This window comes from Ascochyta rabiei, chromosome 12 (genome assembly GCF_004011695.2).
Source record: "Ascochyta rabiei chromosome 12, complete sequence".
NCBI classification, from domain to species: Eukaryota; Fungi; Ascomycota; class Dothideomycetes; order Pleosporales; family Didymellaceae; genus Ascochyta; species Ascochyta rabiei.
The window spans coordinates 1,077,677-1,099,186 of NC_082416.1; the positions used below are offsets into that span (position 1 = coordinate 1,077,677).

The following is a 21,510-nucleotide window of genomic DNA, read 5'->3' on the forward strand; positions in this document are numbered from 1 at the left end:
AATCTTGCAGTGGTGCCCGAGTAAGTGCCGGAGCCGGAGCGAGTGGGTGGAATGCTTGCGAGCGAGCGATGAGTGGGCGAAGTGGGTGGAGAGAAGGCCGAGCGCTGAGCACGCAGGCTGCGGTGCGACGAGGCCCTCGCAGCGCAGCGATGCACGCGGTTTCGACGGCAACAGCAGCAGCAGCAGCAGCAGCAGCAGCAGCAGCAGCAGCAGCAGCAGCAGCACGGCAACTGTAAAGCAGCAGCCGCCGAAGCAGACGCAGACGCAGAGGCGGCAGGAGACTGACGGCGGCGCCGTTGAGCGTTCGGCAGCTTCAGGCCAGCAGCGAAGCAAAACGGCGGGCTGCGCAGGCTGGTGGTGGACTCCTGGATGGGGGCGCTGTCTGTAACAACGACTGTAATGGCACTGTCTGGGTGAGTGGGTGTCTGGGTGAGTGGGTGTCTGGGTGAGGGTGGCGAAAGAAGGAAGCGTCGACAGGGATGGCGTGCGGACGACAGGCCCAGTGGCCAACCAGAGACGGGCTTCTGGCGCTAGAAGCATCAGCGCCTGCCGCTTTTACGCTGGCTGAAGGCCTACAGATGGCGTGTGGACGGCGTGTGGATGGCTGTGGATGGCTGCGAGGGGCCTGCAGCGGCCTGTGGGCGATCCGTGCAGGGCTCCAGCATGCCTCGCGCAATGGCTGCAGCGCCCATGGCCCTCTGACATGGCGTTTGCGCAAGCTCGGCCAACCGCACTGCGCACTGGACACGGGCCCCACACGGTGGGGCCTGGCTGGTGCTGACCTGCGCGCCCGTCTGTCCAGGGTGTGTTCATCGAATCGTGCTAACACAGCTTCCGCCCTCTCCTCATAACCACCGCTGGGCCTCTTGTCTCGAATCCTGACGGCATATCTGAGCCCCCGTCTCACCTCCGCCCCGCCTGCGTCACCGTCCGCCGTGTCGACACTTGTGCTCTGCCCAGCACCCAGCACCCAGCACCCAGCACCCAGCATCCAGCACTCAGCACCCAGCACCCAGCACCCACGCCCTGCAGCCTGCAGCCTGCCCACCCAACAACGCGCTCTCTCGCACCACACCGCACACGCCTTCCCGCCTGCACCACTTGGCCGTCACGCTTGCAGCCAGACCACACCCGTCCTCGCTCCGCTGCACCGCTGTACTACCGCACCCCGCCCGCCAGTGTCTCTGTGTCGCCCTTCGAGAAGCACCAGCAAACACCCTCGTCCACCGCACCCGGCCTGAGCGTCGCGCTTGTCCACTGCCACCCCTCCGCCCATACGTCAAAAGAACCCGCTGTGCGCCCTCTCGTCTCTGCTGCACCACCACCACCACCACCCTCCACAGCCCTCGATGCTGCCGCCCTCGGAGCAGTAAATCAACCCAACGCACGCCCACCACCACTAGGTTCTCCTCGAACCTCGTGCACTTGTTGTCAAGCTGGCGCAATCCATAGCACCGCAATCCTGTCCCTGTGAAACGCTGGAAGAGCAGAGCAAAAAAACGGCACGTCGTGTCTACAAGCAATTCTGGAGGAGCGTGATGATATCCCGGAAACCTGAACCTCAAGCACTGTCCATACGAACAAACTCGATCATATCCTCTCCTGCCTCGTCTTTCGACGGGTTCGACGGCGGGGAAATCAAAATGGCCCTCTCCGACTGCCAAAAGGCACCCTTGACCGTCTCCATACCCAAAAACATCCCCAGCCCACACAGCCGGAAACCCAACCTGGCCGAGATCCTCGCCAACAATGCACCGCCGCCATACACATTGACCTCCTTCATGGCCTTCCTGTCCCAAAACCACTGCCTCGAGAATCTGGAATTCACTATGGACGCTTCCAGGTATCGCAAGCACTACTCCAAGATGGTCAACCGCCACCCGGGGACCCCCATTTCTCCTCTGTCAGACGAGTGTGCCTACGTCCTCATGCTTTGGCGCCGCTTGATAGACGCCTACATCCGGGAATCTGGACCACGCGAGGTAAGTCGAGCTCTCCTTGCATGATTCTGCTCGCATACTCATCGTCTCAGGTCAATCTCCCCGCCGAGGTTCGTGATAACCTGCTGGCTCTGTCAGACTCTTATGTACCACCCCACCCATCCACTCTGGATGAGGCTGTTGCCAAGATCTACGAGCTCATGGAGGAGGGCGTGCTTCTGTCCTTCCTGAACTCTGTCAGTCCTCAGAGTGCCCACCCTAGCATCATGAGCCATGAGAGCTACACGGCCAGTGTCAACCGCTCCGCAACCCGCAGCTACGATGAACGCAGTGTCTCCCACAAGCACGTTCCTGCCCATCAGCGTGCGTCGGCGCCCTCGTCACTGACGGCTGGCTTCATGCACTCTCGTCCCTTCTCGCACTCCCGCTTCCACTCCCAGCCAACCTCGTCTGGCTCTCCTGTTACTCGCGTCACCTCTGGCTACACCAGTGGCAGTGATACCATGACCGATGACACAGGCAGTGCAAGCCCTTCCATGAGCGATCCCCTCACCCCTCCAGGCACACCACCCATGAGCGACTACCCAATGGTTGAATCCACCCACATTTACTACGAGAATGGATCCCACAGCGGCACGCCCAGCCCCCGCACAAGTCGCGTGGAGCACAATGGCATCGGTGCTGCTACCAGAGATAGCTGGAAGCGCGTCAGCAGCAAGCTTTGGCCCAAGAAGAAGAGCGGTGGCCAGCTGCGAGAGGACGAGCACATGGTCGTCGACTCACCTGGAGGCTTCATCTAGATGGACATCCCGACCGGTCCCCCAGCGGACGCGACAACTTCCATCCAATTTTCTACATTCAAAAGCGATTACGGTTACGAACATGCGAATTCAGCGACCTGCATACAAACAGCATTTGGGCTGCATAAACTTGGCGTTTCAATTAGCTTCCAGCGAGGCGAATAGGCGTATACCAGCCACGACCGGCGTAGTCGTGGCGCTCTAGACATTACTGGCGTTTGCAAAATCACACCTCTGGCGAGAGGTCACAACTTGGTACGGATTTTTTTGGAACTCATCATTCTTAGCACATGATGACACGAACGGACGGATGCGACTGTATCAGTACTTGTGTTTATTTCTACGGGGGGTCTCCCGAGGGAGCGTTGACGAGAGGAGGGTTTGGAGTAGATACCAAAGCGCAAAGAGCGCGAAGCAATGAAGCACCTGGCCATGCCACCACAAACTTCGTCTTCAAAAGCGGGACCCATTGAACCATGCAATTCATCTTGGTGAAGTACCCCGTGCCCAACGAGAAGAACCCCAAACAAGCAGTCTTCCCCTCCACTCAGCGCGCAACTCACCCCCAACCCGGCCAATATTCCCTTCGCAGCCGGCACCTCGTCTCCACGATAAGCCAATTTTACCACCCACGGCGCAAGAGCCCACTACCGGTAGGTATGCCTACCTGACCACCTTACCTAATCCAAACGTGCCCTCGCCCAAGCGAGCAAGCGCACTAGTCCTCGTGAGATCGACGATCTCCGCGCGCGCCCATGACTCGCCGCGTCCCCAGACCTACCTATCGTTCCCAGCCCATTCCCCTTGTTATCCTTTCCTTTCCTTTCCTTTCCTTTCCTCTCCTCTCCTCTCTTCTCCTCGCCTCCCCTTCTCGTTCGCGCACCATTGTTTCGCGCCAGCTAGATAGAAAGTCAATTTAAAAAAAAAAAATCAACAAAAAAAAAAGAACGAGACAGAACAAGGGTAGAGTAGGGGGGAGCGGACACGTGCCGATGTAGCACCGGCGTCGTCACTATTTTTTTTATTCCTTTTCCCTGTCTCCGTCGTTTCGTTCGTCGTCGGTGTCGTTGTCGGTGTCGGTGTCGGTGGGCCTCGAACAGTTCTCTCTGGCCCGATAGGCAGTGACATGCTGGACGACGACGCCATGGACTGGGAAAGATGAAAAAAAAAAATTAAATAAAAAAAATACGGCTGGGAAATGATATGCGAAAGTAGGTGTGCAAGGGTTCTTGTTGGCTGGGAGAGCGCGGGTGGTTGTTCTGCGTCGTTGGAGCGTTTTGGCAGGAGACTGGGTGGGAGGGAGGGTTTACCTCACTTCATTTCATTTTACTTCTATTCACTTCATTTTACTTCCATTCACTTCATTTCACTTCACTTCGCTTCATTTCACTTCTCTTCCCTTCCCTTGCCTGTTTATCTGTCTGTCTGTTTGTCCTCTGGTGAAAATAGGGTAGGCTCTGATTTTCTACGAGTATGCATGGAAGTGGTAAGCTTCAAACCCCACTAGCATTATTGCTTGGGCGTCAATCTTGTTGGTTCCGCTGTTCGGCGTCTCTCTCTCTCTGTCCCAGCGTGTCGGTAGCAGGGCATGCGATTTGCAATGCATCATATGCATCCGTTTTGCCTTTACAAGATTGCGATGGTGCATTCTGCATGGGCGCTGCATGGGCGCTGCACAGCTGCTGTCCTGTCGATCTGATAATGATCCGACCCGGGCCGTCCCCAATCGAACTGCGCGGAGGAGGAGGGGAGGGGCGAGAAGGAGTGTGGCGGCTTCCCCGGATGTCGGTGTCGATGCTTGGGTGCGCTGCAGGGCAGGTGCGCTGCAGGGCAGGTGAGTGGATTTCGACCCAAGTGAAAAGCTTCTACCTGCTCTTCGTTGTAAGAGGTGGTTTCCCTATCAGCACATGTCATCGACATCGTTCTGGAACCGCAGCGGCCAGGTGTACACGGCACACAGACAGTGCTGTAGTCAGTAGCTAACCCATGCTGTTTGATGCTCCCCGGGATGCAGGGTCCAGCACTTTCGTCGGCAGTTCGTTTCCAAACGCAACCTGTTTTGCCAGCGCAAGGCGAGTGTCTTTGTTTCGCCAATGTTGTATCCTGACACCCAAGTCCACGGTCGGGTGAACTACATCCTTCGCAGCTGTCTACCATCAATTGTCGATACTGCAAGTCATATGTCTCATCAAGCTTGGATCGCCAGCGTCTTATCGCCGCTGCTTTTGCACCCTCTGTGCACTGACATGCCGTTTCAACCGCTGTCCACTGGCCAGCAGCATTCCACACACAGCATACAGTTGTATCACGGTCTGCTGCGCGTAAACCTGCTGCAGTATCATCATGTGCTACGCGGTAGTGAAAGCGTAGTGTTAGCGTAACCGTCCGCATCCGGCAGGTCAGCAAGACCTCCTACGAAAGAAAGACGGAGCAAGGTCCGACGAACAGGACCGATTGTGAGTGGTGGTTGTGGACGTGCTATTTGTATGCTGTAGTTGGTTGTCGCAGTATCCGGCATCTACATGCACTACAAGATTTATGATTGTGACTTGCGTTGTTGTAGTGTCTGATTAGGCCATCACGCCCAGGCACGACCGAGCACGTCGAACACACATGTACGCACATATTCAACTCGAAAGCCGACAAAGTTTGCTCAGCGGAGCGATCGGAGCCTAGAGAAGGCGTGTGCATCTCTGATTTACCAAGGCTTCATGATAGGGAGAAGCAGGTGGTGTTCAACTCAGTTCCCTACCAAGTGGAGCATCTAAACACAATGTATGCACGACAGGGCTAAAGTGGAGCCTCAACTCAGCGACCCAGCCGGAGCGCACAGCCTATAACCGCGAGACCGGATCTGCAAGGGGATGGATCTGCGCGAAGAATTTCGGGGCCGTGGAGTGAGCAGCTCACCACATTGACGTCGACTCCGGGTCGTGTCACGAGCGCGTGCATGGCACGGCACGGCTGCAAAGGGGGCAAAGAATGCGGGCGGCTCCACTTCCTGGAAAACCATCGGGAAGGATTCGAGAATGCTTCGAGAAGGAAAGCAGACATTCCGCGCCGCCGCAAGCAGCGTGCATCAATCACATGGTGACGTCTTTTTGCGTCGAGGTTTCCCCTGTCTCTCCGCGCAGCGCCGCGCTCCCAACCCAGCGGATCTGCACATCGCAATCTCACCACCATCACCTTATCGGTGTCAATAGCCGGGTTTCCCAGTCTGAGTTAGAGACGAAATTGGAAGACTCTGCTAAGCTGGAAGCGGTTGGAGCCATGGTAATCCTGCCTAACGTAAGCAGATTAGAGATTGAACTCCTGCAACTAGCTCAATTCAGCTCTGGATCTGAGCCTTGGTGAGAAGCCATTACTAATCTGCTGCTCAAACGCACTAATGGGGTACCACAACGCACTGATACGGTATACCACTATAGCGCACTACAGCGCACTAATCAGCCCAAGTGCGTTTCGCAACACGCAGCTGCTTAGCTAATGGAGTGCACATGTGAACATGTGAACATGTGAACAAACGGACTTCACACCGGGCTTCCCCCCCCCCCCCACCTTCGAGTCAGTTCGTAGGTGGTCGTGGACGGTAAAGCTTTTGCCAAGCTCCCCGCGGCTTCCGTCTCCCCCGCTTGCACACTCTACTACACGGTTGCCCGGAGGGGCGGCCGGCTCTAGGTGCAAAAGCAGCGTCACGATCGACGGCCTCGCAGCTCGACTACGCCCCTGCGAGCTTGGTAGAGCTGGAGGGTGAAGGTGTGATAGGTGGACACTGATAGGAATGCAGGACAAGGACGGTGAGAGCGTTATGCTGTGATGGGCTTGGTTTTGGTGGTGGGGAAAGCAAGGGAACTGCCGTCTTGGTGCTATGCTGCGTTGGGAAGGCTATTGAGGTGTTTATGGTGGCTACTGCAGGGCTGCAGGGGACGAGTGGGTTAGTTAGGTCTTCTGGGAGATGGTGATTAGTGAACGAGGCGAGTTGCATCTTCTTTTGCTTGACACGGTTGGGTTGTAATCGTTCTTTTCTGCTGCTGTGCTGCTTCAGACTGTTATGCCTCGTGCTACTCATTCCTAACACAGTACATCTCATCTTGTACAAGTCCTCCAGGCCTCGACATGATGTAAGCGGCAGTCGGGTGGCAGGTGGTCGATCTCCTGATACCATGCCTATATGCCGAGCCACATACACCCCCATTGCAATATACTTCAATCTATCTCAAATGTAGACTTGGAGATAAGCCAGATGGAAACTGCTATAGTGCTCTTGGATGCTATGCAGGCTGTCACGCTAAGGGCTCTCTGAGTAAAACACATCTCAGGCGAATGGCTGAAGCCACCCTTGGTCACTTGAGGCGGAGGCAAAGTGATGTGCGATCGGCCGTGAGACGAGAGATGGTGGGCGCAAAGCGGAGGTCGTGGTCATTCCGTCATAGATGAGCGGTATTGCATGATGGCGGACGCCTTGCAACTGCAGCTGCAGGGGACGGAAGGCTGTGCGGACCCATTAGACTATTGATGAGTCCCGTGAGGCTGCTTGCTTGAAGCTGTCGTGTCGTTACCGAGGTACGCATTCCACGCGTGTTGTTGGCATCCACTGACACAAGGGCTGCGTATTTCATCCCGCAAGGTGGTATCTCAAGGTCCAACCTTGCTCTGACAGCAAGTCGGGCTATCCGACAACGCACCGCAGCTCTAGCTGCAGCGTAAGACGTTGGGCCGGTGTGCCAGACCAGCGTTGATAACAATCGCAGGTCGCACGCCACTCTGCTATATCAGGACAGGAACGTGTTGCCCGCTATGGGACTGGTCCATTTCCCCTTCCTTGCTGCCTTCATCTCAGCGAACAGCGCTGGATTGATGCCCTTCTTCTTGCACTTTTTGATCTCCTCTGGTGTCAAGCCGCTGATGTCATGGGAGCTTGCCGTCCACGTGCTGCTCGATCGAGAGTTGCCGGTTTCTGAAGGTGGGTATCTTGAAGGCGTCCCCGACGATACGGTGTTGGATGCGCTCGACGAGTTGGAGCGACACGACGTCTGATCAACCGAAACCGTTCGCTCTATGACCAGTCGATCGGCTCCTCCATCCGTGCCTGCCGAGTCCTTCCTCTTGCCAGGCTTCAGCTTCTGTAGGATTGACTTGGGAGGGTGCGTCTCTGCTGACGCTACAGGCGTTGCTGGGTGCGTGGACTGAGTGGAGCTGACACTGGCTGTGCGTAGACTAGCTGTTCGCAGCGATTCGGGTAATGAAGCAGCTTTCGGTGGTGCGGTCGTTGGTGGTGGTCCCAGGTCGACGTCTGGTGTAATGGGGTACTCATCCTCGAGAGTGAACGTGTCAGGAGATGGTGCTTCTGCATCTTCAGGGTCGAGCACAGACGCTGTCGTTGTCACCGAGGCTATTGTGTCCAAGGAGGTCCGTCGGCGCAGGCGCGGGTGGAGACGTTGGTTAGCAGGCTTGTAAGATACGAGGTTGGTTGGATGCCGACGAGGTGCTGGATCAGGCTGTCGCAACGCAAATAGTTGTTCCCTGAAGGGGTGAGAGAAGCGGTGCCGGGGTGTTGGTGTTGGTGCTGGTGGTGCTGGTGGTGCTGGTATCTTATCTGCAGCGACGGGATGGAATCGCAGTGGGTTCACATGTGACTGAGATCGGGGTGGTGGCTCTCTTGGACTTGTCGGCGGTGGTTCGCGATACGAGTGTGGCTGCCTTTGCGATACAGGTGGTAGGTCGTCCTGGTCGGAGTCGGTGTAACTGTCGTCGTCGTCGTCGTCGTCGTCGTCGTCGTCGTCGTCGTCGTCGTCATTATCGTAGTCGCGTCTGTTGTTGTCGAGCTGGAGCTGGGCAAAGACTTGTTGGAGCTCATGCGCGGCTCGAGGTGAACGGCGAATGGGATATGGGTAGTCGCCGTAGTCCATGGCAACGTCTGCGCGTGCGCGCGTCTCCTGTGCGCCTTGACTTTGTGGAGAAGTTGTTGATCGACGCACTGGAGTTCATCTTGGACTTTGGAGATGGATCGACATGACGAAATGAAGTGCCAAAAATGCCACGACCCACTTGCTAGCGTGCCATTGCTTGGGTTAACGAGCCGTTGTGGAGCCGGGCTACAGCATGGCCTTCAGCAACCTCTGGTTGGAGCGTGTTTACGCCTCTGAGGTGTAGTCCGTGAAGGGCGGTCCTATCAGAGGGGGTGGACGCCAAAGGCTTCCTCTTGGGGAGGAAAAGGCTGGATTGGGTGACGGGGCCCTGCTCCGGCAGACTGGCATTCGTGGAGGCTCGATCGGTGGCTGGAGCACAACGGCCTGGCTCACGTGACGTTGGCCTCTGGGAGGGCAGCTGGGCGGAAGGTGGAAGGGGGAAGGTGGAAGGGGGAAGGGAGGTGGACAGCGCGCCCGCCTGCGCAGGGCAAGTGCAGCAGGTGCTGGACAAGGACACGGTGTGCCAGCGCGCCCTGTGACGGCGGCGGGGCGCGGTGGTGGTGTTGACGAGGTGTTTGATGGCCCTGGCCTGCGCTGGCCTGACACGGGCGGGCGGGCGGTGCGGCGGTGCGGCGGCGGCTGGGTGACTAGCGCCAGGAACACGGGCACGGCGCTCCTTGCTTGGTCGAGCACAGCGCTGCATGTCGCTGCGTCGCTGTGTCGCTGTGTCGCTGTGTCGCTGCATGAGCATGTCTGCACGTCTCTCTGCCGCCGCCGCCCGCCCCTCCGCCCGCCGCTCGCCATGAGCAACGACGCGGCCGTGCCCATCTCGGACGACGAGGTGCTCGCCCTCGCAAAGGCCGCCTACCACCACTCGCAGGACCTCAGCCAGCGCGGCCCCGATGCTCCCCGCGACCTGCAGCAGCAGCAGCAGCAGCCCGGCATCACCATCGACCTCGGCCACAAGAACATCGCGCGCCTGCCCGACGAGGTCATCGATGTCATCCGCCTCGAAATCGAGAGGTGCGCCCGCCCGAGCCCCTCCACCCGCCCGCGCTCGCTGCCTGCACGCCCGTTCGCTGCCCGCACGCCTGCCCGCCCGCACGCCTGCCCGCCCGCACGCCTGCCCGCCCGCACGCCTGCCCGCCCGCACGCCTGCCCGCCCGCACGCCTGCCCGCACGCCTGCCCGCACATGCTGACTCCGCTAGGCTCGCCCTCTCGCACAACCTCCTCTCCACCCTCCCCTCGCGCCTCATAGAATGCAAGCGCCTCCGCTACCTCAACGTCCGCTACAACGCCATGCGCGAGATCCCCAATGCCGTCCGTTGGCCCGCCCCAGCTGCATGCACAACTGCACCGCCTGTGACACAATGCTGATGCCCGCCCCAGATCCTCGACATGACCTCCCTGGAGATTCTCGACGTGAGCAGGAACAAGATCAGATCCATCCCCCACAAGATTGCAAACTTGACCTCGCTCAAAGTGCTCGCCATTGCCAAGAACAAAATCGAGGAGCTGCCCGTGTGTCTGGGCGACATCAACAGCCTGCAGGTCTTGAAGCTCGACGGCAACCCCTTGACCTTTCCGCCTCCCGAAGTCTGCACCATCAAAGACAACGCCCCCTCGCCCGCCAACGAGAACGAACGCGATGCCGTCATCGCTACGCAGGTGAAGAAGTTCATGCGCCAGCAGGCCTCTAAGCAACGCCAGCGAGCCGAGCTGGAACGTATACGCATCGAGTCATCGAGCGACGAGAGCTGGACCGAAAGCAATCCAGAGACACCGCGACCCTCGAAACGAGCCGCCGGTGGTCGGTTTCCCGTACGACCCAGCGTCAGCACACTCGACGGTTTCGCCGAGGGAAAGGCAGACTCGCCAGGGCTAGCAGCACCGCCTATACCCACCCGCTCTCACTACCGCGTCTCCTCGCAGACGAGCAACAGTGGCATGAAACTACGACCTCCCCTGTCCCCCTTGGTCTTGACAAACAGCCTGAACGAGCGAAATCGAAGCCAGAGCGAGGGCGCAGGCCCCTCAACACAGCGCCAGAAACGCATGGGCATCTACACCAACAAGCACCAAGCGTCTGAGCAGCTTGGCTCGGTCGACGAACTCAGACGGACCAGCCACTTCCGTGGCTTCAGCCAGGGCATCGTTGTTCCTTCCAACGCTGCCAACGGTATACCTGGACCTGCCACCGCCGTTGGGTACGGAGACACGGGGACTGTTCGGTCGCTGGCAAACCGTCCCTTGTCTGACGTGCGAGAACATAGACGCGGCTCTCGTGCTCCTGACATTGTTGTTGAGGCGGCCAGGAAATTCCTCTACGCGATATCTCAGCTGCACGATTGTGTCCATCACATGCTTCGGTCCGTCAAGTTGATGGCGAGGCCGAAAGAAGCTCTGCGGCGGAAGGAGGACTTTTACCGTCGTTTTTCGAGCACCTACCTCAACATCAGAGCTATGAGCGATGTGCTAAACAAGTTTGGCGGTCTCGTCGAAGAAGACGAAGAAGAAGCGCAAAGACTCTCGAGGAGTGTTTACGTGTATGCTCTGCGATGTTTGGAGTCGTTCATGTCAATCACTCTGTCTATTGCAGAGAATCGTGCGGAGATCACACAGAACGCTAACCCGCAGGTGGTGCAGACTTTCCTGTTTCTGCAACAAGGCAGCTTGATTGAAATGAGGAATGCTTGCTCTGTGTTGGGCGCACAATTCAAGCGCACCTCTGCAAACTCACGCACGCCCAGTGCAGTAGACGCACCAGGAACAATACGCGCACGACCAAGAGTCCGACGGTTCCCAACGTCACCACCGCAGCGAGGCCAATACCAAATACCTCCACCGGTCATGCTGCACAGCAACGACAACAGCCGAACAAACACCATGACCAGCCTCAGCGCTGCAACGCCCCGGTCAGGAGAGTCTTTCTCTACGCTGGCTACGAACATGTCCCGCACGAACACGATGACCAGCAGCTTCGACGAGTCTGATGAGGATGTTCAGTTTGACCGAGTCTACCAGAAGCTGCGAAACGCAAGTGAGAGCTGCAGGACCTCGATTCCTCAGATTACCCGTCTGCTACGAGAGCAGTTCGACGTCTTGCGACGCGACTTAGATTCCGACCATCCCAGAATCAAAGCTCTTGCTGGCTTGATTGACAAGAGCAACGAAGTACAGCAGATGACGGCTCCTCTTGCCAGCCGCCTGTCGCAGATGCAACTGAAGGATAGCTACACCCGCAGCCAAATCGAGTTCTGGCAGCAATGCATGGGTTTCATCAAGGTTTGTTTTCCCCCTTTTTTTTTTCTTTTTTTTTTCTGTTTCAACATGAAGCACCATGACTCACAATCGTTTCAGGCTTGGGGCGAACTAGCTACCGCCTATACACAGCAGGGCAGGGATCACAAACTCCTGAGTCCCGAGGTGAAGCAGCTCATGAAGCCCCTTCACAAAACGGTCAAAGAAGCTAGCTCTGCCATCTACAGCTCGCCTTGGTCACACCTGACATCTAGCTATTCCGGTTCAATGGGTCCGCCTTCGCTGTCGTCGATCACCTCACGTACGCAGCCACCCAGATTTCTCAGTCGACCAGGCATGGGTGCCAGTGGGGGCTCCTCTTACCTCGGCCCCATCAATACACAGATCCCCACAATCAACTCGACCTTCTCTGCACAGCCCTACTCTGCCGCAGGCCTCGTGTCACAAGGGTCTGGTGGCTATGGCACTCCAGTACCAGCAACGCCTTTGAGCGCTGCCCTTGGTGCTGCAGCACAGGCTACAGTGCCCAACACACCCAAGTTTGCTCCTGGTCACGGGTCCAATACTCTCAATGTCTTTGAGCGGGCAGACAGGTTGCTGAACCAGACCCAGCGACGTATTTGATGCCTCGACCTTGCACATGCATCACACACTATGATCTTTAGCAGAGCTAAGAAGCCCATCCTCCTCTTTGGCGTGTCATGATCACTGCGATTTCCTGCGTTACAATTTGTCATACATTAGCGACGGCGTTGTCCGGGTTCCACTCATTTGCACGGTGTACTGGTTTGCATACGATAATGGCGTTTGGCCTTCAAAGCGGACACGGCCACGATTGGAGTCACGGTAAGGTGGCTCGAGGATATGTATTTGCACGCTATAGTAGCTTCTATGAAGATCAGTCAGAGGGGCGCGCGGTTGAGCCGCGCGTCTCACCGCTTTTCACTATCGAAAGCAGCATGCCTTTCGGCTCCTGTCTTACTCCCCTTCCATCGTCTCTGGAGATCGAATTATTCTGGCGTTTCGACTCCAGACTGACCCACCCTGTTGCTTTGTGCTTGATGTCGTTACCAATGCTGATGCTTCCAAGTATGCCCATCCTGTCCAATTCTGCGTGCGGCTCTGCAGCATGGTGGATTCACTGGCGCTCGGCGGTTGATGCTGAGATTTGCCTAGTGCGGCCACGTGAGATTCAGTCCAAGTCTGCACTGCCTTGAGTGTGGCCAGAGCAGTGAGTGACGCGTATCTACGAGCAGATACTCCACTCATTGGCTTCCATGTCGTCCCATGTCGCAAATGCCTGGGCAGCTTGGTTCGAGTCGTAGGTCGTCGGCGGAGGAGGTACCGAGTCACATGGGGAGGAAGGGCACGTCGAGGCTTCGTACGCGGGAGGGAGTGTCGTTCTCCGTGAGTATGGAGCCAAGTCAGTTCGAGCCAGCCGGGATTCGCAACCGAGGTGCTCTCAGATCCAGCGACTAGGCGAGCATTGGATGCGCTGATTTCGCATCGCACAGCAGGTGACGGACCTGGCACACGTGAGGAGAACAAACGACGGGACAGCATGCACCCCGCGGAGTTGCGATGGTGGAGCCTGGCCAACGTGATTAAAGTGCCTAGCACTCCGGAGACACCGAAGCCGATCTGTAGAGCACGCTCGTTGTGGTCTGACATCGTAGCGATGTCACTGCGGTACTAGACCGGGTGAGAAATACTGCACTTTTATCGTGTAAATTACACAGAAGAAAGTCTGCCATCTACACCGCGTTAGAGGTGTGTTTTACACTAGATAGAGGGTGTATTCTGCACTATCATCTTAGATGATTTACACTGCTATAGGAGTCCATCATTCTATCAATTCTATATAGAGAAGTAGGTGGAGATAGAAACAGGAGATAGACGATGAGGTGGACGATGAGATGGGAGAGCTATCTATATACCTCAAAGGGAGGATGATAATAAATAGTGGTAGATGACAAGTTACAATAGCTAATTAGCTGCAGTGTACAAAGCACAGGAGTTTTGTGTAAATCTGCCTGCGTGCAGTGTAAACAGGCCTATTTACCCAGAGGTGCGGTGCAACCTCACTTTGGTGGTGTTTTTAACACTGCGGCTGTGCCCCAGTGTGTGCTGATGGTATATAGAGAGAAGCACCGACAATCAAAGGTAAAGGTAGGTTCTCGAGGAAGATCAGTCGGAAAGAGTTCTTGCAAGGCTGAGCCTATGGCCGGTCTGAAACGTAATGTGGAAGACAATTTCGTTCGACGGGATCTATATCCTCTTATTCAAAGTTGAATGAGTGAAAATCTGAGCAGCTATGGGAGAAGTTTGACTCTGGACATGAATCTCTTTGAATGACCGTGTACAGGACGCTGGACGATTTCTTCGCCTTAAACAATCGCGGCAGAATGAGGCAGTATACGAACTTGCCTGCATGTTTATGCCTTATTGTAACGACCGCGGAGTGGCGATGTAAGGCCGAGCTGCCGCCTCAGCTTGGCATAGAGGCAGCTGTATGTCTGATACTCGCACACAAGCCTTAGCCATAAGGACTTTTAGAACGAACAATGAAACAACAGAACTTACCAGCCCTCTCAGCCTGATGATAGTGACGTCAAAACAGGAACCTAAAGTCCATTTGAATCAACTAGCTGAGATGCATGTCTCTATTAGTTAGCAAACAGAGCTACCGGACAACACTGAGCCTGATTTGGAGCGGCGACCGTAAGTAGGCGCAAAAACCTTCCGTACGCTAATTTTCGGAGCCGTCGAAGGTTCACAGGATATTGGTAAATGTGCTTTTGTTCCATGGTGAGAGGCGATGAGGCGGAGATGTGCAGCGCTGAGTGGAGAGATTGCCGCGCGGCAGGTAATTCTGATGGTTTCTGATGAATTTCCAATATAGTTCGGCAACCATTGTTACATACACGATTCCAGTCTTCCACCCGTGTGGGACCGGGTTCTCGCACTCTTCCGAAGCGAACGTTATGTACAAGACAGCTCCATGATCTTGATTCCTGGCAGAATCCTTTGCTTTATGCGAAACGTATCAGGGAATGCGTAAGTGGGGAAGAAAGAATTGTATTAAACTGAAATACGCTAAATCCTTCTCAGACGTTGTGTACATTTCCTCTGCCATCTGGCTGAACCACAGCTCCAGATCAACTCCCAATATCCGGCATGGAAACAAACACCTGCATTTTGATACCGCACAAAGCATTTCTCTTCATCTGTACGGATTTTTTCAAAGCCATACATGGAGTCCGTAGCAAGAGAGATCGAGGTTAACAGTTAGAGCGCAGTCTTGAGAAAGAGACCACGACGAATTCTGAGCCCCAGTGAGTGGCTTGAGAACAGAGCAAAAAAAGCGCGTTGCAAAAGCGCATTGTGCGATGTCGTCCTCGTTATTAAAAAGAGACAATGTCCTGACCTGTAGAGAACGTGAATATGGAAAATTTGCTTGTACTGATTGGACATTGAAGATGAGGCGATACTTGTCCTATCTAAGCCCAAGTTCGTCAGTAGCATCGACAACAAGAACGCCCTACGCCGCATTACCCTGGGTATACCAATATCACGACGCCCGCTAAGCCCATATTGACGCACTCAGGTGCCAGGGACACCATCTTTCGCTTGTATCCTGCCTGCTCTTACTGCCCCTATTGTGACACTCGCCTCGCCAGTCATCCAGCCTGGCATCTTCTCCCCATCCACAATGCCCTCCTCGACTAGTTGCCTGATGCCAGCGAAGACGTGCGTACCAGTGAATGCAATGCGCACATTGGGTACCCACCCTTCTTCGTTCTGTAGCTGCTCGGTCTCTTCTGCTGTTCTGTCGAGTATTGAAGGCCGGCCTCTTCGACCACGGTTCGAGAGTTGTGCGCTGCGTCTTGATGTTTCACCATCCACCCCTGCAGTGTTGCTCTGCGTAGTCGGGAACGGATCATCGATGCGGACTTCAAACCTCTCTAGACCCTGGCCATCGTCAGGTTGAGCAGAGGCACCAAACCGACCCTGGGCAACCTCTTTCCTCCGTTTCGATTCTGGCGTCTCGGTGCTATCTAGTGCTCTCTTCGGCCGCCCGGGGCCAGCCTTGGTTGAAGTGTTTGCATCGCTCTTCCCACTACTGCTCTTGCTTTGCTCGTCATTCTTCTGTGTCGTGATGAAGTCCAGTGCGTTCTGGCTGAAGCTGTGGTCTTGGAAGATGCTCCACCCTCCCGTAGCGCCATTACTCTTTCCTGGCCCGCGATATGTGAGCAGAGCATCGAGCGACTTGGTAGTAAAGTTTGTACTCGTGAGCTGGTACCTCGCAGAGGGTCGCGAAAAGGCTTTGGGTATCGCCTGCTGTACAATGTCTCTCAGGTGTCGCCCGTCATCTCCCACAACCTGCCCAGTGAGCGTAGCTAGGGAAGAGTACACAAAAGGCGAACCATTGGGCCATACAAAGAATACAGCCTTAGCACTGTCTGCGCCACTCGAATCCAGGGCAAGCGAGCTCTCATTGCTATATGGGGAGTCGTGTATATAGACGCGTAGAATAGTCATGGGCGATGTTTTGATTCGTGTGATCAGGTAATGCGCCTTCATCAGCGGTGTCAGCTCACGAGCGAGATTCGACATGAACGTCTGTGCTTGGAAGCGGGGGAGGTGGTCGGAGTCGTTTGTGACTTCCATGTCCGTGATGGCTGAGCGCGCATTGGGTATGCGAGTCAGCCTCCGTGCGGTCCAGCGCAGTGAGTTTGGGTGGTCGAGCAGGTACTGTATCTCGGCGGTCGCGAGCATGTACATCGAAACCCCGCTTCTCCAGTCTCCCTCCAGTATGCGATCGAGCACCTCTCTCCTGCCTCCCTTACGCGCGGCTAGCTCCTTGTATGTTTCCAGCAGCTCCTCGGCACTTTGCGCAGGCTCGTATAGCTCCTCAATCAGGTCATCATCCTCCGCGTCTTCAGCCTCATTGCGGTCGCTGAGTAAGAATGGCTTGCAAAAATCACGGTTCTTCTTGCTCAGCCATTGCTGCGCGAGCGAGATGAGCGACTGGCGGGAGAGCCTCGTGAAGGTGCGCTGGACATCGCGGTGGGTGATCGGTAGGCGGTGCGAGTGGGGGATGTTCTTATAGTCGGGAGCGGTAGTAGCCATGACGTGCGGCGCATCGATGCTCTACATGAGAGCTGTGGATGTTGTTTACCGAATGCCTTCCTTATCGATTGGAACGCGTCAGGCGCAACGATGATAAGATCACATGACGACAGCCAGCCCATCTATGTTTGGCGCAATCAGCGTCTGACGTCCTGGACGTGACAACGAATGTTCTTTGAACAGGCCACGTTGGTGAATTCAAACTCTCACTCGTCTCTTCTAGAAACAAGTGTCCGTTTGCAGCACTCACGTGTCAGACCCTTCACAGCAGCGCTTTGCATGGCGTCCGCCGTAATGATCGCCCACCATCGTCGGAACAATCGCGGAGTGCGATGGTGAGACGTGATTGGCTTGCCTATGTCCGATGCTCTCTCTGATTACCAAGCTGACGATTGGTGAGCAGAACGATGTCAAGCACCTGCAGCAAGTGCATGTGCAGACTGCAGCAGTGTAAAGTACCGCGGGAAGCGCAGGACGTTCTCCAACTTCAATCGCACCATCGCAAACTGCCTCTCTCAAACTAGACAAGAACTGCGACAGTCGGATAGCATCCCGAAAGCCAGAGCGTGGGGTGAGCGCAGAGCGTGGGGTGAGCGCACGAGTTCGGCAAACACTGCTATTACATCGGCAAACTTGTCACCCTAAGGCTGGAGCGCACATCTGACTGCGCGGGGCTAAGTGGCTCACAAAACCTCCCGGGCGCTGAAATCGACTCAACGTCACCATTTGTAGCTGTCACTCTCTCCTCCACCACTGCACTGTCTCACGGTCGCCGTGATACAACATTCCTTTGTCTGAATCACTGCGCTGCCCATCGAGGCACCGGACAACTCTACGACGTCAAACGCGATTGACGCAAGCCCGCCGATTCGGACCCATAGTTCCATAGCCTCTCAACGGGTGCATTCGGCTCCACGAAAACCCCTCGACATTGGCTCCATCTCTCTAACAACAATTGTCCACATACACCACCAACCTCGATCTTCACGCCGAAGCTCATGTCGGGGTACAAGGGACCTCGCGGACCCAATGTGTCCCAGTACATTGCCGATCTGAACCAACTGTCGCCGCCTTCAGAGACTCTTGTAGAGCCTCAGCCCGTCACAGAGGACTTCTCCGCGTTCCTGAACACCGACTTCTTCGACATCAACGGCGGTACCAACGTGGACCTCAACTCACCCATTGACTTCGGTGTCGACTTCGACATCAAGCAACCAGCCCAGTCTACCACCGAGAATACACCGAGAAACAGCATCAGCACCGCCAGTGCGGCGAAGCCCGATATGGAGTTCAACTTGAATGGTAAGTCCGTTTGGCGCGCTTGTCGCTTCTTCCTTCTACACACCTCGTATTCTCTCTGTCGTCGACCATCACAATGCTTAAGATTTCTTCTCTTCACTTGCTGTTGGCCAATCACATGTGCAGACCCCACTGCCATGTGCATGGAGCCCCCACACAGCCTCTACCCCAGCCACTCACAGCACGAGGGAGATGTAGCCCTGCCGCTGAGCTTAGCATCCCCTCCAAGCACGCAATTGCCGGCTCGAGCAGCGAAGCTCATGATTCATGTCCTTGAACTCTGCACCTCTCCGCATCTTCATCTCTTCTTTGCACTGCACTGCACTGCTACCACTACTCCATCAAACAGCCATGGCTGACTTTGACCTCTTTGCAGGCGACTTCCAGTTCACCGACTTCAACAACTTCGGCGCGGCACCCATTATCGACACCTCCATGGCAAGCCTGCCGCAGCCACAACCACACAACTACTCGATCCCTACTACATACGCACCGCAGCCCAACGCCATCTCGCCCATCAGTTACGATGACTCGGCCTCGAAGAAGCGCAAACTTGAGGACATGACTGTTGGCACACCCATCCAGCACCTGGACGAGCATGCACGCGTCGCTGCAGAAGAAGACAAGCGCCGCCGCAACACAGCTGCATCTGCCCGTTTCCGCGTAAAGAAGAAGCAGCGCGAACAGGCCCTCGAGAAGACAGCAAAGGACATGAGCGACCGTGTGCAGCAGCTCGAGGCCAGAATCGGACAGTTGGAGACGGAGAACGCATGGCTCAAGGGTTTGATCACCGAGAAGAGCAGCGGCAAGAGCTCTACGTCGGAACTCAAAGCGCTGTTAAGCAAGAAGGAAGAGCAGAAGACAGGGCGGAATAGCCCCGCGCACACCGAGGGCGTGGGCACTGAGGCTTAGGGATGAAGGCCGAAGCCAAAATTGATGACCAGACCGCTTTCTTGATGGATTTTTGTTTATATACCCCAGTCTGTAAGACACTGAGGGTTTTCTGTGCATGATTTGGACGATGGGCTAGCACGGTACATGAAGCGACGAGTAATTGCGATATCTCTTGTTTTTGTTCATCATAATCACAAGACAACTTTGTATCCCATCTTCTATCCTCATTTCCTTGCCTTTCACCGCCCAGCTCATACCACAAACAGTACACGTTACTGCTCCAACTAACCACCGCTTCCCTGCGCTCACCACTCGCCCTCTCTCTCTCTCTCCAGGCGTGCAAGGCTTCCAGCACCGTGCAAACGACATACCGCAAGAAAATGACGCTATCCCCTAGCCCACTCGCCGCGTCCAGCGCCTCCCTACCCCTCCCCGACAAACAAGCATGTCACACCCGAGCGGCACCCTGCGCCATGCACGCATCCCGCGCGAAGAGCCCCTTCCGGCACCCAAGTCCCTGGCGTTCAGGCCCTGCGTCCGCTGCTCTTACGTAGTTGCGTACGCCGGGGCCCGTGATCGGCGGCTGCGGAAGGCTGGGGTGAGGCGCCCCGTGGCATTGTGAGCACGTGGGCACATGTCGGCAGGCAGGGGGGGTTCGTGGAGTAGATACGTCCCTGTCTGAACCGTCTGCCGCTCTCGTTTCGTTCACACGGATCTTCGTGTTGTGGCTACAAGCAGTTGTGTCGACGCAGACAAGCACCGCCGACGCAACATTGAGATATATGGGTTGCAAGGCACTTCGTTGTTGTATGTGTTTGGCCTTTTGGTGTTGAAGCGTGGCCTTGCGTGACGTGGGCGCTGCTTTGATATCCTGACTGATTACCCCGTGTCGTGTCGTGATGGATACCTCATGGTAGATTGGTGGAAACACTACAGCGATTTTCCGTTGATGTTTGTATTCACTGCCATTGATATTAACACATACCAGCCGATGGAGTTCGCGGTCTGGCGCGGTGCTATAAAGGGTGGACCTCGAGATGAGACAAAACGAGAATGAGCTGCATGGGAAGCAGTTTGTGGAGAGCTGTCGGCAGCATATATACATGACAGGATACAGGTAGGCTTCGAGGCAGCTGGGGAGATCTGTTCGCCGGCGAAGACTCAATCTAACACTGTGTATGATCCGAGCAGGTTTTCCGGTTCTGGAAATGGACGAATGTATTCGCTGGCTTATTTAAGAACTTACAGACCAAACGCCTTTGTACAGATGATTCATCCTCGTCAAGGGAGCATTCTGTCCCACTGATCAACAATAGACAGAGTACTGCACTCTCCTCACTCTCCCCAATCTCCTCGATACATGTCTTATCCTCTCCATAGCAGTTGCCATGAGAAATATCGGGCTCAACGATATCGGGCTCAACGACGACCGTCTCTACACACCCCACCTTGCTTTCGCTCGCAACACCCTATATGGCGATCCATGTGACGGTAATGACGATATCCATGCCCTTCTTCTCAGCAGCCTCCCACTTGTAGCTGTATGTTCCGTCCTTCTCGTTGTTCCAGTACGCGCCGACTGCGCTGTGCATGCCACGACGGCCGTGCTTCTCGGGTTCAGAGGGAGAGCCGATGTGCTGGATGACGGTGCTGTTGACGATGTATTTGTAGGCGGGTTGGGTGGGTTCGGAGCCCTCTTTGTTTACTGTTGTGGCGCTGATGAGCGATTTGAGGATGTTTTGCTAGCCGATGCGTTAGCTATGATACTGCCACAACAGAGGGTGTTGGTGAGTGGCGGAAGGGAGAGAAGGATCAGAGTTGCGACAAGCGCTGTGGTTTTGTATTCAGATAGCGGGGTCTTACGCCGCCTCATTAACACGGACCAAATGTTCTCATCATGTGGGGAGAGGGTGCAGCAGAGACACAGGACACAGGGCACGTGCAGTTGTTGTGTTGCCCTACTCGCGTGCCGTGTGCAGGGGGACGGTGGTGGCTTACGATGATCTCTGTGTTCCACCCTGCGACCTTGGAGTGGTCGTAGAGCTCTGCGGAGTCGAGGGCTTGCTCGCAGGCCTGATGATGGCGTTAGCTGGGTATCGTGCCTCTTGCTGTCAGGTTGCTTACGCTGCTGGCGATCTGCTGGAGCTGCTCGGTAGGAAGCGGTGAAGCGGTGGCCTGTTGCTGTCAATGGGTTGCGCGGCTGTCGTTGGTAGGAGTACTCACTGCCATACTGGATGGGGTAGGTACGAAACGTGTAGCGATGGGCGCGGTGC

General features: G+C 55.8%; 8 protein-coding genes across 8 annotated transcripts, besides 21 other annotated features; 3 read left to right on the forward strand and 5 right to left on the reverse strand.

Moving 5' to 3' along the window:
- Nucleotides 1-171: 171 nt before the first annotated feature.
- Nucleotides 172-224: a tandem repeat.
- Nucleotides 225-240: 16 nt separating this feature from the next.
- Nucleotides 241-272: a tandem repeat.
- Nucleotides 273-280: a tandem repeat.
- Nucleotides 281-955: 675 nt separating this feature from the next.
- Nucleotides 956-1,022: a tandem repeat.
- Nucleotides 1,023-1,316: 294 nt separating this feature from the next.
- Nucleotides 1,317-1,335: a tandem repeat.
- A 203-nt stretch (nt 1,336-1,538) lies between these two features.
- Nucleotides 1,539-2,740, forward strand: EKO05_0007416 (uncharacterized protein; the record flags this gene model as incomplete). Its single annotated transcript, XM_038943382.2, has 2 exons — nt 1,539-1,982; nt 2,033-2,740. The coding sequence occupies 2 exons, from the start codon at nt 1,539-1,541 to the stop codon at nt 2,738-2,740; spliced, it is 1,152 nt and encodes a 383-aa protein (XP_038793969.2).
- Nucleotides 2,342-2,379: a tandem repeat.
- Nucleotides 2,741-3,550: 810 nt separating the features above from the next.
- Nucleotides 3,551-3,589: a tandem repeat.
- A 69-nt stretch (nt 3,590-3,658) lies between these two features.
- Nucleotides 3,659-3,688: a tandem repeat.
- A 109-nt stretch (nt 3,689-3,797) lies between these two features.
- Nucleotides 3,798-3,828: a tandem repeat.
- Nucleotides 3,829-3,901: 73 nt separating this feature from the next.
- Nucleotides 3,902-3,926: a tandem repeat.
- A 119-nt stretch (nt 3,927-4,045) lies between these two features.
- Nucleotides 4,046-4,147: a tandem repeat.
- Nucleotides 4,147-4,174: a tandem repeat.
- Nucleotides 4,175-4,366: 192 nt separating this feature from the next.
- EKO05_0007417 (uncharacterized protein) lies at nt 4,367-5,131 on the reverse strand (the record flags this gene model as incomplete). The annotated part of the gene is made up of 1 exon (XM_059637036.1): nt 4,367-5,131. One exon carries the CDS (start codon nt 5,129-5,131, stop codon nt 4,367-4,369), a length of 765 nt encoding a protein of 254 aa, XP_059493019.1.
- Nucleotides 5,132-6,458: 1,327 nt separating this feature from the next.
- On the reverse strand, nt 6,459-6,935 carry EKO05_0007418 (uncharacterized protein; the record flags this gene model as incomplete). Its single annotated transcript, XM_059637037.1, has 1 exon — nt 6,459-6,935. One exon carries the CDS (start codon nt 6,933-6,935, stop codon nt 6,459-6,461), a length of 477 nt encoding a protein of 158 aa, XP_059493020.1.
- A 577-nt stretch (nt 6,936-7,512) lies between these two features.
- On the reverse strand, nt 7,513-8,649 carry EKO05_0007419 (uncharacterized protein; the record flags this gene model as incomplete). The annotated part of the gene is made up of 1 exon (XM_038947195.1): nt 7,513-8,649. The coding sequence occupies one exon, from the start codon at nt 8,647-8,649 to the stop codon at nt 7,513-7,515; it is 1,137 nt and encodes a 378-aa protein (XP_038793968.1).
- Nucleotides 8,291-8,329: a tandem repeat.
- Nucleotides 8,488-8,535: a tandem repeat.
- A 421-nt stretch (nt 8,650-9,070) lies between the features above and the next one.
- Nucleotides 9,071-9,108: a tandem repeat.
- A 243-nt stretch (nt 9,109-9,351) lies between these two features.
- Nucleotides 9,352-9,391: a tandem repeat.
- A 25-nt stretch (nt 9,392-9,416) lies between these two features.
- Nucleotides 9,417-9,451: a tandem repeat.
- Nucleotides 9,452-12,535, forward strand: EKO05_0007420 (RAM signaling network component; the record flags this gene model as incomplete). Its single annotated transcript, XM_059637038.1, has 4 exons — nt 9,452-9,672; nt 9,859-9,970; nt 10,040-11,935; nt 12,011-12,535. The coding sequence occupies 4 exons, from the start codon at nt 9,452-9,454 to the stop codon at nt 12,533-12,535; spliced, it is 2,754 nt and encodes a 917-aa protein (XP_059493021.1).
- Nucleotides 9,568-9,587: a tandem repeat.
- Nucleotides 9,676-9,840: a tandem repeat.
- Nucleotides 11,150-11,168: a tandem repeat.
- Nucleotides 11,950-11,976: a tandem repeat.
- Nucleotides 12,536-15,514: 2,979 nt separating the features above from the next.
- On the reverse strand, nt 15,515-17,044 carry EKO05_0007421 (chromosome loss- protein; the record flags this gene model as incomplete). Its single annotated transcript, XM_038947193.1, has 1 exon — nt 15,515-17,044. One exon carries the CDS (start codon nt 17,042-17,044, stop codon nt 15,515-15,517), a length of 1,530 nt encoding a protein of 509 aa, XP_038793965.1.
- Nucleotides 17,045-18,042: 998 nt separating this feature from the next.
- On the forward strand, nt 18,043-19,255 carry EKO05_0007422 (uncharacterized protein; the record flags this gene model as incomplete). Its single annotated transcript, XM_038943267.1, has 2 exons — nt 18,043-18,346; nt 18,720-19,255. The coding sequence occupies 2 exons, from the start codon at nt 18,043-18,045 to the stop codon at nt 19,253-19,255; spliced, it is 840 nt and encodes a 279-aa protein (XP_038793964.1).
- Nucleotides 19,256-20,706: 1,451 nt separating this feature from the next.
- EKO05_0007423 (uncharacterized protein) lies at nt 20,707-21,466 on the reverse strand (the record flags this gene model as incomplete). The annotated part of the gene is made up of 4 exons (XM_038943388.1): nt 20,707-20,979; nt 21,236-21,310; nt 21,362-21,412; nt 21,461-21,466. 4 exons carry the CDS (start codon nt 21,464-21,466, stop codon nt 20,707-20,709), a joined length of 405 nt encoding a protein of 134 aa, XP_038793963.1.
- Between the last annotated feature and the right edge of the window lie 44 nt (nt 21,467-21,510).